Source organism: Ovis aries, chromosome 2 (genome assembly GCF_016772045.2).
Source record: "Ovis aries strain OAR_USU_Benz2616 breed Rambouillet chromosome 2, ARS-UI_Ramb_v3.0, whole genome shotgun sequence".
NCBI classification, from domain to species: Eukaryota; Metazoa; Chordata; class Mammalia; order Artiodactyla; family Bovidae; genus Ovis; species Ovis aries.
In genome coordinates, this window is record NC_056055.1 from 147,348,436 (window position 1) to 147,361,482 (window position 13,047).

The 13,047-nt window shown below is 37.7% G+C and overlaps 1 protein-coding gene across 2 annotated transcripts in view; it reads left to right on the forward strand.

Moving 5' to 3' along the window:
• Positions 1–13,047, forward strand: part of KCNH7 (potassium voltage-gated channel subfamily H member 7) — a 539,652-nt gene that overhangs the window by 444,165 nt on the left and 82,440 nt on the right. For both annotated transcript variants that reach the window (XM_060411139.1, XM_060411140.1), the window contains exon 6: positions 10,848–11,273. In XM_060411139.1, the coding sequence (XP_060267122.1) occupies positions 10,848–11,273 (426 nt within the window). The remainder of the gene's footprint in view (positions 1–10,847; positions 11,274–13,047) is intronic.

Below are 13,047 nucleotides of genomic sequence, written 5' to 3' on the forward strand. Positions count from 1 at the left end.
TGAATATAGAGAATCAAAGTTATACATGGATATTCAACTGGGAGTAGGGTTGGTGCCTCTAACCTCTGTGTTGTTCAGGGGTCAACTGTACTCAGAAAATCTCTGTCAATGATGAAGAAACAGCTCACCTGTGCTTCAGTCAAGACGCCTTCTTTGACTTTAACTTTGAGCATATTTCCTGCTAGTGCCACCCCCCATCAATTTATACTTCCTTTCCTGTCTAAATAATTCTTATTCTCTTTTGTCTTTCTATCTTATGTCCACTCACTTGATATTATAAATGTGTTTGTGGTTCTTGGAATTCAGAGACACATAGAAGTTTATGTCCTAAGTCAGGATTTTTAACTATTATAAGTCCTAGATGACTTTAAGAATCCCAAAAAGGAACATAAACACATAGTCCCTGAGAAGTAAACAACACCATGCAGCTTAATTTTTAAAAAATAACTTCAAACCCACTCATATACCCCAAGGTAATACTTTACATCAGATAATCTTGTGCTTGCTCATATACAAACACACACATTTTCATTTCTCCATCATCTTGGAATTTGTATTTCATTTTATTGAAAAATAATTGACATACATCACAAGTTTAAGACATACAGCACGATGGTTTAATTTACATATATTGTGAAATGATTATCACAAAAGGTTCAGCCAACATCCATCATCTCATATAGATACAATAAGAAGAAATCTCCTTGTGATGAGAATTTTATCCTGGAATTTTATGAAGATTCTTCCTGATTTTTTTTCCTTAAAATATATTAAGCCTGTCCTGTAGATGATCAAATACAGCAAAATCATACTAATGTTTATCTAACTGAGTGTAACTGAATAAAAACCAGTGCAAGGTAAGCAAAATAGTAGAATTATAGAATCTCAGAGATTGGCTGCACCAATTTTGTTGCATGTATAATTTCTACAGGATCCTTAGAAAGTATACTCAAAATTTAAAACAAATAGGGACTCCACAGATACTTACTGATTCATTTTTTAAGAGGACCATTTCCTTACCTATAGCAAAATAGATAATAGAGTAAAATAGAACAAAATAGAGTATCGCTGAAGATCTCAAAAGTAATTTCCTCCAACAACCCATCAGATGTTCAATTTCCTTTATGACAGGCATTCCAACAAGGCCACCTAAATGTCCCCTAGTCCCACGGCATGTACTCTTTTATGAGGAAATATCCAATTGCTTGCTTAAACTGGGTCTTTTCAAAGTGTTGAGGACTCTTAAAAAATAGTTGATTCTCCAAATTACCACTCTGTGTATTGATCCACAGGCCAATATAGCATAACAGATATTCATAAAGAAAAAATATTATCTTACCAGCAAACACACACAACCAAGAGGCCTAACCATCTGTCTTCTGCTGTCTCTATCTTTACATAGTTGACTTGCTCCAAGAGTCACATCAGAGAACTGGGTTCAGTCACTAATTAAATTGACATTGAATGTTATTTATAATTACATTGAGAGCTGTGCCAGTTAAATATGCCTAAAACATAATAGTAATACTCACTTACTGGATGTTTATAGTGAGACAGGAGTTATATGTAGAACTTTATGTTTTTTGCCTTACTTAGTTTACAGATGCCTGTGAGGTGGAGATTGCTGTCCTCATTTTGCTGTTAAGAAATCTGATACTCAGGAGATTTTTGAAATGGCCATGGTAGAGCTGGGGTATGTAACTGGGTTGTCTTAGTCTGGAGTCTTGTTTATTCTGCAATATTTGACAGATTGTGGATTTCTAACTTAAAATGGTCTTTCTATTAATTTTTTGTGCCCATTATGGCCATCTGGGATTTCTCTGGTGGCTCAGTGGTAAAGAGTCCGCCTGCCAATGCAGGAGATGTGAGTTTGATCCCTGGGTTGGGAAGCTTTCCCGGAGGAGGAATTGGCAACCCACTCCAGTATCCTTGCCTGGAATTCCATGAACAGAGGAGCCTGGCCGGCTACAGTCCATGGGGTTGCAAAGAGGCGGGCACGACTGAGCAACTAACACTAGCATGGCAGGTGGCACTAGTGATACAGGATCTGCCTGTAATGCAAGAGACACGGGAGATGTGGGTTCCATCCCTGGAGCAAGAAGGTCCCGGGGGTAGGAAATGGCAACCACTCCAGCATTGCTGCTAGGAGAATCCCATGGACGGAGAAGCCCGACAGTCGATAGTTCAGGGGGTCACAAAGAGTGGGACACAACTGAGAACAGAGGCACACGTGCTGCTGCAGATCAGAACACAGGCCTTACGGAACCGGACAACCTTGGCAAGTGAGCTAACCTTGTTTTCTCCATCTGTAGACTGGAATAAACAATGGCATTGTCTTACTTGCCTTTGTTGTCGTACAAATGACCACAAACTAGGTGGTTTAAAACAACCTATGTTTACTCTTTTACAGTCCTGAAAGCTGAAAGGCTCAAATCTAGGTGTTAACAGGGGCATTCTCTATTTGGAGGCCCCGGGAACATTTATTCCATGCCTTTCTCTCAGCACCTGTGTTTCTTGCAGTCTTGGTGTCCCTTGGCTTATAGACACACCACTGTGATCTCTGCCTCCATCATCACATGGCATTTCCTGTGTGTCTGTCTCTGTGTTCTCTTCCCCTCTTCTTCTAAGGACACCAGTCCTTAGATAGAGCTCCCCTCAATCCTGTATGACCTCATCTTACCTTGGTTACATCTGCAAAGACCTTATTTCCAAATAAGGTTATACTCTACAGATACTGGGCATTTGGACAACAGCATATTTTTTGCTGGGGACATAATTGAACTCGTAACAAGCACCTCCAATGTAAAAATTGTCATATTTAAAAGTGATAGTGCCTACTAAGCCTTCAGTAAATAATAGGCATTCAGTAAAGTTAAGAGTTATTATGATTGATAATACTGTAGTTGACTCTGGGGCCTCGAATAAATTATTCAGCCTCTCTAAGTCAGTTTCCATGTCTATAAAAATGAAGATAACAATGTTTATTTCAAAAAGCTGTTGAGAGAATAGAATGTCATAATTCAGTACCCGCCTTGGTAACTAATTCAATGTTAACGCTCCTCTTTCTCCAAGAGATAGCATTGTTGAGCTGAACATGTCCTCTCTCAGGATCCAGTGTCATCAGGTGCATCATATTTCAAGGGAAGAAAAGCAGGGGCCCAAATAGGCTGCAGAGGACATTGAGGGGGGCAGCTCTGCTCCTTCCCAGTTGCAGTGGTGGCAGCTGCAGCTGGGAGTGTGGTCTTCCCCTGCACGAGGGAGGTGTTAGAAAAAGCACCTCACTCCCCATTGTGTTCTTGGCAGTGATAATGATTCTGGGGGGTTCCTGGGCAGAAAGAGTCTGACTGAGCAAAGTGAGCTTGAGCCTATCTATTCCACTGTGGTTTCTTTACTCCTTACTCACTCCACCCTTGAAAAAGTCACCAAACTAATGAGTGTGCTGGTTCATGTGCTTTAGCTAGATTTAGATGTGGCTCTGTTGATCTTTTGCATGTTTACACTCATTGTTAACACCAGTGATGTGACTTTATTAAACTAAACCTCAAGGGAGAGCAGAGGGAAGAGATGAGATACACTGTGGACTTGATATTTTTCTCTTGCCTATTTGAGATCTTTGTCTTATTAGAGATCCAAGTATTAGAGTAATATTAGCTCCTAGAAGTAATAAACCCTCATATCATTGAGGTGTGTGTGTGCTCAGTCGTGTCCTACTCTTTGTGACTTCGTGGACTGTAGCCCTCCAGACTCCTCTGTCCATGGAATTTTCCAGACAGGAATCCTGGAGTGGGTTGCTATTTCCTACTCCAGGGGATCTTCCTGACCCAGGGATTGAACCTGTGTCTCCTGCATTGGCAGGTGGATTTTTTACCACTGCACCACCTGGGAAGCCCATATCACTGAGGCTTGCCACAATATTATATTTCATCCTCAAGCAATAGCAGAAGCTAGTGTCTCTGTGCAATGAATAATTTCCTCCACTTGATGATTGGGTGACCCAGGTTTCCTACACTTGATGACTCTCCTACCCCATAGGATTTAAGGACCTGAAGACTTGGAAGCATCTGGCTTTATGCCATTGAAGGAAAAAAAGAGTGAATAAGGAAGGACACACCTGCTTGGGTTTGGCCAAGAAATGCTATTCATGACAGATGGCTATAGTTGGATGCAGATGGAGCTGAGTAGCATACTGTTGGCTGGACAGACACATTCTAGCAACAACTCTACTCTGTGGAGGGTAGAACAACACATTTTGGCAACAGCAGCTGTTTCTATCAAAGTCCTTTCTCTCATGAACTTTCTGTCTTGCCACTTTCATTGTCTCTTTTTCTTAAGCTACAAACATGTCCGTTCAACTATTTTGAGTGTTTACTATGTATATTCAGGTAAATTGCTAAGCCCCAGGAAGATTCCCTTGCCTTTATTCTCCATCCCACATTTTAGTTATTTTTAGTGGATTCTCTCTGTCTTGACACCTTCCTGGCAAATGAGTCCACTTTCCAGAACTTCAGCCTCTGTCTCTACAGGATGAAGTGTCAGACTCCAACCTCTTCTGGAGCCCAGTCCTGACCATCTACCAGGTACCTCCTTAAACTGGTATCTGGCACGTTTATCTCAAACTGTCCTATCTAAACCCTGTATCTCTCTCTCCCGTCTTTAAGGCTATTCATTCTGTGATTCTGAACTGGTGTGCCAGTTTTCCATTTCTCCAGATTTCCATTTTTTCTTAAATTGTGTCCATTTAAAAAGAAAGATAAAATACATGGAGAGAAGAGTGCATGCATACAGTTTCCAAGAGAAAAAAAAAGAGAGAAGAGGCTGATAAGGAAGCAAATGTTAGGCCAGAAAGCATTTGGTATCAGCAGCAAGGTGATTCCCCAAGCTCCTCAGACAAGCTGCAACAGGGGAGGAGCTGATTCAAAATTAATTGAATATGGAGCCAGAACCAATGGCCACTGCCCAGCTAGCTGTGGTGTGGAAGTTAAAAGGAGTTTATGGTTCTGGAAGAGCCTGTCATTTGTTAATATGCATATATTGAAGTAACATCAGAGTATTACAAGTGTTTATGATATTATCTAACCTATTTCTTTCATATTCTGAGAGTCACACGTATTTTGAGAAGAAGATATTTTTCATATTAATGTGCACGGAACATACAAAAATAAAGCACTAAACCTGGCATTTAGTTAGATGACTCTTATTTTCACAAATTCATACAATCTTCAGAATCCAATCCACACACAGAGATACACATGTGTGAGCACACATAAACACACACATGAGTAAATGTCTAAGCTTTAGAAAATTATTTGAATACAGAATGCTACAGTGATCCTACTACCGAATTTTAGAATTTTATTTATTTTTAAAAATTTCCTATGCTACAGATTTGATTTATTGTGTAACTGTTTTTCATCTTTTTATTTAAATATCCTGATAATCATTTGTGGAACTACTCGACTCAGTGAAAATACTCAGGTTTTACTTTATTTCTCAAATCAAATGCTTAAAAGCCATGGGAGTTTCTTTTCTGATGCTATATAATCTATCTGATTCATTTTGTTACTGACTATTCTTGATAGATAAAAATATAGCTGGCCTATTAGTTAACTTCGAGTCCCGAGTAAAGGATAAATAACAGACGAGCAGTCTCTACCAACACCTCAGCATGGTGTTTAACAGCTGCCAGAGTACTGTATAATCTTTTAGAAGGCTTAATCGTTCCCTATTGCACTTTTCAAAAAGGAAGAGTGGTTATTAATCCTGGTGTTTGCACAAAAGTTTCGCAGTAGATCTTCATTGAATAAATAGTGCTATTTCCTATAAAGATTTTGGTTTTATATAACACTTTAACCATTCGAGGTTAAACAAATAGTAATGTGCTAGCAAAGAGAAAAACTGTACTTAGTAAAGAAAACCATATTTTAGGCTGTATTATACTGTGCAATTAATTGGTGGTTTGAGGGAAGAAAATGTGTCTTTTTGGAGACCATGGAGTTCCCCTTTTTTATACAGTGAGGTTTCTTCCCTCCTTTGCTTTCTCTCTTAAAATCCTTACAATAGTTCAATTAATCATGTTTTATTTTTCTAAAATGTGCTATTTCTCAAATGTGTGGGAGAAGTTGGCTCTTAAAGAAATGTAATAGACTAATAGACTGTGTAGCAGACTTTTTCTCTTCAACCATTGACCCCTTAGAGTCCTACTTACCTTTTTTTAGAACAACTACTTACCTATCTAATATTTTATTTCCAACAGAATGCCTCCCAGGCACTGTCATATTTAATTTTATTTTCTTGGGAACTTACAATTCACACATTTATCTAATTCCAAAGTAAGTATGAGGTGTCATTATCAAAGATACATGCATTTAAATCATTAGGGCAATTAAAATAATATAAAGGGAAATAGAAATAATGGTGGTAGTTTTCTCACTAAGTGTTGTCTGTCTCTTGCAACCCCATGGACTGTAGCCTGTCAGGTTCCTCTGTCCATGGAATTTTCCAGGCAAGAACACTGGAGTGGGTTGCCGTTGCCATTTCCTTTTTTTGTTTTGTTTTTTTTGTGGTTTGTATTTTTTTTTTTTTTTTGGTTTTTCGTGCCATTTCCTTTTCAAGGGGCTCTTCCTAGCCCAGAAACCTGCATCTCTTGGATTTTCAGGTAGAGTCTTTACCACTGAGCCACCAGGGAAGCCTTTGAAATAATAGTACTGCAATTCTAAACTCATATAGGTTTTCTCAAGATTAAAAAAAAAGTAATGAAATAACTCAATATCATTTAAATAAAAAGATATGAAAACTTTTGATATCTCAAGCTAGTCTAGGTTCGATACAGGATACAGGATGCTTGGGGCTGGTGCGCTGGGATGACTCAGAAAGATGGGAGGGGGAGCAGGGTTGGGAACTCAGGTACACCTGTGGTGGATTCATGTCAATGTATGGCAAAACCAATACAGTATTGTAAAGTAAAAAAATTAAAAAGAGATAGAAAAATGAATTATAAATATATATAATGCAAATATTTACAAAAATGACATTAAACAACATAAACATTAAACAACAACTTTTAAGAGGAAACAATGCAGAAACATGCTTCTTGTATCAATCCAGAGAAAAGTTTGAATATAAAATACTGATAAAGTATTTTAAGAAGAGGCCTAACCTGTTGAGTCTTGAAAAGTGGCTGTATTTTAATGTAAGTTGGTGAGCAATGTAGCTAAGTATACTCAGAGAAATGGGCATCTTCAGACTTAGCATGTCCAACTATCATCTTAAAACATAATTTGTCCCAGCCACCAATTTGACAACATTTAAGGAGAAACAGTTCAAGGCTGGGCATCACTGTGATTATGTGTAGGATCCGTGGACTGAATAGAAATAAACATAATATGAATTAGATGTATGGAGAACAAAGTAAACATTCTGTTGTAGAAAAAGGAATTCCTAATTGCCTAACAAGGAAACAATTCCATTCTGATAGGAGTGAGACCCTGTGATATGTGTAGGCCCATCCTCAATATAAGTTTGAGCAGGCTCCAGGAGTTGGTGATGGGCAGGGAGGCCTGGCATTCTGCAGTCCAAGGGGTCACAAAGAGTCAGACACGACTGAGCAACTGAACTGATACCGATCCTCAATATCTTGGCCTTTTCTGAGTGAGATTTTATATTTATTTTTATTATTATTATTACTGTAAACAGTTTAAACATATTGTAAAAATAGAGAGAATTGTATATACCTTTGCCCGGTTTCAATGAAAGTCAACATACATCTATTGTTGTTGCCTATAACCAGACTTTTCCATTCACCTTTCCCTTCCCTCATTCTGGGTTTGTTGGAACACACCTCATATAGTATTTCATCCACAAATATGTTATGTATCCCTAAAATCTCAGACTATTATTTAAAATATAGCACAGTATCATGATCACATCTAAAAACAATACTTGTCAACAGTTTTTGTGACAGCTTATCTCCAAGATGGCTCCAGTTGATCCCTTCTTTCCACACTCCTACCATTCCCCTATCAAAAGGTAAAGCCACTCACCACATTTTTAGAATCTAGGCTAGGCCATGATTGCTTTAACCAACAGTATATAACAGGAGTAATGCTCTACCACTTCTAGTCCTTGACTTTAAGAGGACTAGATAGTTCTACTTCTCTCTTGGGAGTGCTAAACATCCATATAAGACATCTTGAAAGTGAAAAAAAGAAGTGAAACTGTTAGTCACTCAGTCGTGTCCGACTCTTGATGACCCCGTGGACTGTAGCCTGCCAGACTCCTCTGTCTATGGGATTTCCCAGGCAAGGATACTGGAGTGGGTTGCCGTTTCCTACTCCAGGGGATCTTCCCAGATCAGGAATTAAACCTACGTCTCCTGCGAGTCTCCTGCATCACAGGCAGATTCTACCACTGAGCCACCAGGGAAGCCCCTTATACATATTTACCTAACATTATAAATAAGAATAATATAATAATCATTGGAGTCCTGTACTAAGTATTTCCTTTTGAAAGGAGTCTGTGTTTTATTCAAATGTGAGTAACCCTAACTTAAAGGCGAAAGCCTGAGGTTCCAGTCACGTCACATTAGGTCTTCTGCTGCCATCTCACCACTACTCCCTTGCATTTTATCCGTCAACAAGATAAGGCAGCTTATAGCTCCTGAACACACAACATAGCATTTTATGCATCCCTGCCTTTGCTCGTTCTGTTTCCTCTGCCTGTAAGTGCCTTCCCATTCCAACTTCATCGTCTCCAACCACTTCCTACTTGAAGGCTTAGTTCAAGTACTATCTTTTCCTGAAATTCCTCTATGAAGGCTGCTCCCCCACCCCATCAGCGCTACCATCAATCTCAGGAGCTGGGTGGACCTCAGTAGGGCTCCCATTTTCTTGTTCATATTTCTCCCAATAAACACTTGATTCTATGATGTCAGGAACAATGTCTTCCTAATTTTTCAGACTCCCCTCTTAGCACAGTAGTCATCCAACTGTTACATAAAGTTTGCATACTTGGGATGCAAAGAGTTCTACCCACAGTTTTTACATCTCAAGGGCAACTGTACGATGCTGGATGTACTCTAACGTACACTTCTGCTAAAACAAGTATTCAAACTGTCCAATGTGGAAAATCGGTATCAAGAGCATGAAATTAATCAGGAAGCAAGCTCAGGATATATCCATATATTTAAAAATAACTTTCTTTTTCCTTTGGATGATTATCTACCCTTTTTTTTTTTTTTAATGAGAGAAATTCGTGACTTCAGGGAGTTGGGAAGATCTCAGAAATTTTAGTTATGGTTTGCCAGAGTACACTGAGTGCGCAGAGGAATCTAACAGGAAAAGGAACTGAGAAGGTAGAACAGGTCTATATTATAGATGACTCTGAGAGTCAAAATAACGTTTCGGATTTTACTTTCTAAATACTGAGTAGTTCATTGTTTTTGAAAAAGGAACATAACATAATGATACCTTACAAGATAATCCATTCCTTCCAGACCAAAATATCATACACTGGTTTTTATACAAAGCATAACAGGATAGAGTTGTCTGCACTTAGGAACTGACAGATTCTCTAAACATTATTCTTATTTTGATATTGGGAGTTACATATAGATATTGATAAAAATCTTGGTTTCTGAAGATATTTAGTATTTCATAAACACATTTTTCAGAGTTCTCTTCTACTAATAAGTAATTCCTATCACTTCTCATAATAAAAATACCTTTTCCACTATATAATTGTAGTTCAGATTTACTCTGGGCTTTGCTCTCATTTCTTTATTATTTTTTTCCAAAGCTAATTGAATTAGTATAGCTGTTAATCTAAAAACAGTGTTGTCCATTTTAACTGAACTATGGTTGTATTTAAAAGTCTTGTTGTATCTCAGTTGGGGTTATTTAACTTCTCAAATTCTTTAAATGGTTCATTATGTGTGAAAAAAAGATATAGTATATGACAATTTCATATGGTATATAAAAATAAGATTTAAAATTGAAATTATTATAATCAAGTTAAAATCTACATGGAAATTTTCTACTGAGTAGAGTGCAATTCAAGTTTAGCTCTCATTTTTTTCATAGAAACTGAAGCTCTAAAGGTGAACGATTTTAATCCTTGCAATGCTTTATTAAATAAAATAAATCTTAGAGTTTAAGTAGCCTTGGTGGCTGAGAATCTTGCAGCTTTTCCAGGTCAATATTCTGAATGTCTCCTTGCACCATTCTTTTTACACAGTTCCCTAAATGTGATGAAGGAGTTCAAGTGAAAGTGTAATTGTCTCAGAATATAAAATACTCCTTCAGCCTTTTAGGGAAAAGACTCATTTTGTTTATTTTAATCTCATGTCACTTTTTCCAATATTAAAAAAGATTTGCAAGTGAGAAATTTTAATTGAAGATTTGAATGAATTAGGTTTAATTTATCAAGGCTTAATTATAAATTAAATATATTTAAATTAAATAAGACCATGGATCCAAGTAGGCTGTTTCTAATCATTGCAGTCAGTCCTTTCTTAAGTTTGAAAACTGAAATGTCCATGTATCAAACTGATTTTATGATTTTCTAAAAATAGCAATGTTTTTTATTTCCTAAGGAACCAATAACCATTCCTTAGTACCTCAGAGACAATATTTATTATTTTTTAGTAAAAATTATATTTATCAAGGAATGCCAATGAAGTTTTCTGGGGTCAAATATACTAAATTGTGGGGTTCCTTTAAATGTACATACTTCATAATTACATGAGTTTTTTCTAAAAGATTTTGCCGTATAATTAGCTTAATATTTTTATAGGTTTGTAGATTAAGTAATCACATTTTTATGTAGTGTATGGTTCTCTTTTCTTTATTCAGGTTCTCTCTTTAGGAGCAGATGTTCTACCAGAATATAAGCTGCAGACGCCACGCATCAACAAGTTCACGATATTGCACTACAGTCCTTTCAAGGCCGTCTGGGATTGGCTTATCCTCCTGTTGGTCATATACACTGCTATATTCACCCCCTATTCTGCAGCCTTTCTCCTCAATGACAGAGAAGAACAGAAAAGACGAGAATGTGGCTATGCCTGTAGCCCATTGAATGTGGTAGACTTGATTGTGGATATTATGTTTATCATAGATATTCTAATCAACTTCAGAACAACATATGTAAATCAGAATGAAGAAGTGGTAAGTGATCCAGCCAAAATAGCAATACACTACTTCAAAGGCTGGTTCCTGATTGACATGGTTGCAGCAATTCCTTTTGACTTGCTGATTTTTGGATCGGGTTCTGATGAGGTAAGAGCTGCTTAAGAATCTTATTTTCTAAAAGGTTGAAAGTATAAAGTGAAGCTATTTTAACTACAAAATAAGTTATTGCTTTACAAATTTCTATATTTCACAGATAAAATTCATTTTCAACTGGAAATGCTATAAAATGAAATGAAACCTTTTTGCCACTGCAAATGATTAGCAATTTTTTTTTCTTATTTTGCTAAGAAACATAAAGACTATCCTTTAAAAAACAAATTAAACTTTGAGACAAGTGTTACATTCTGTGCTTAGTCACTTATTCATGTCCAACTGTTTGAGACCCCATGGACTATAGCCCACCAGACTACTCTGTCCATGGGGATTCTCCAGGCAAAAATACTGAAACGGGTTGCCATTTCCTCCTCCAGGGTATCTCCCCAACCCAGGGATTGAACCCAGATCTCTCGAATTACAGGCAGGTTCTTTACCATCTGAGCTACCAGGGAAGACCATGGCATATTCCCAGGATGTATAATTTCTACATATCAACTTTATAGATATAAAACTATCTAAGATGAAGATGCATCTTTCTTTCTTAACTCATAATAGTGGTTTGTGAGAGGAGGGACTTGTTTTATGTTCAAATTATGTGTAAGAGGAATCTCCTGAGATGTTTAATCCAAAACCCTTTCTCTTAAATACTATCTAGGTTTGAAAACACTTCTTGTGTCTCCAATATCTTATAAAGTTGGAAATTTTAAGGAAATTTGACAGTGGATGTGCATTTTCTAGATTAAAAAGGCCATAATTTTAATCAGATTCTTCTCAAATGGTTCTTTGAACCAAAACAAATCATGTTCTCCTAAAATCTCCTCTATTTTATTGCCACTGTATGTGTTGTGCTGTGCTTGGTTGCTGAGTGAGTGAGTGAGTGAGAGAAAGTCGCTCAGCCATGTCCAACTCTTTGTGATTCTGTGGACTATGCAATCCATGGAATTCTCCAGGCCAGAATACTGGAGCAGGTTGCCATTTCTTTCTCAAGGGGATCTTCCCAACCCAAAGATCAAACCCAGGTCTCCCACATTGCAGGCAGATTCTTTACTGTGCTTAGTCGCTAAGTTATTGTAAATAAATTTCCTGGATTCTCTAATGGAAAGTTTTACAGAAGGTGTGAAAATAGGACTAAAGGATTAGATTGAGAAAGATAAGCTTGGTGTTTTGAATTTTTAAGATTCAGTTTTGGGAATGCCCTGGTGGTCCAGTGGTTAGGACTGCATGCTTTCACTGCAACCTGATGTCTCACCACCGTGGTCCCGTGATCAGTCCTTGGTAATGGTCAACTTAAAAAACATGCGCAACCTAGATGTTGAGAGTTATGTTTTATGCAGTGGGAATTTTTAGGACTTCACATCATGCCCAAGAGACAGCATGTCAGGTAACCCTGAGAGAACTGCTCTGAGGAGGTGAGTGGAGGAGCCAGGTTATATAGTTTTGCCAAAAAGGGCAGGTAGCCTGAACATCAGAAGATTATTGTTAATTAAAGAAAACTAGATATTCCAAGTTAAGGAGTTTGTTGTTGTCACTCATCGTGTCCAACTCTTTGCATCCTCATGAACTGCAGCACTCCAGGCTTCCTTGTTGTTCACTATTTCCTGGTGTTTGGGCAAATTCATGTCTGTTGAGTCAGTGATGCTATCCAACCATCGCCTCCTCTTCTTGTTCTGTTGTCTTCTTCTCTTCCTGCCCTCAGTCTTTCCCAGGATTAGGCTCTTTTCAAATGAGTCGGCTCTTCGCATCAAGTGGCCAAAGTATTGGAGCT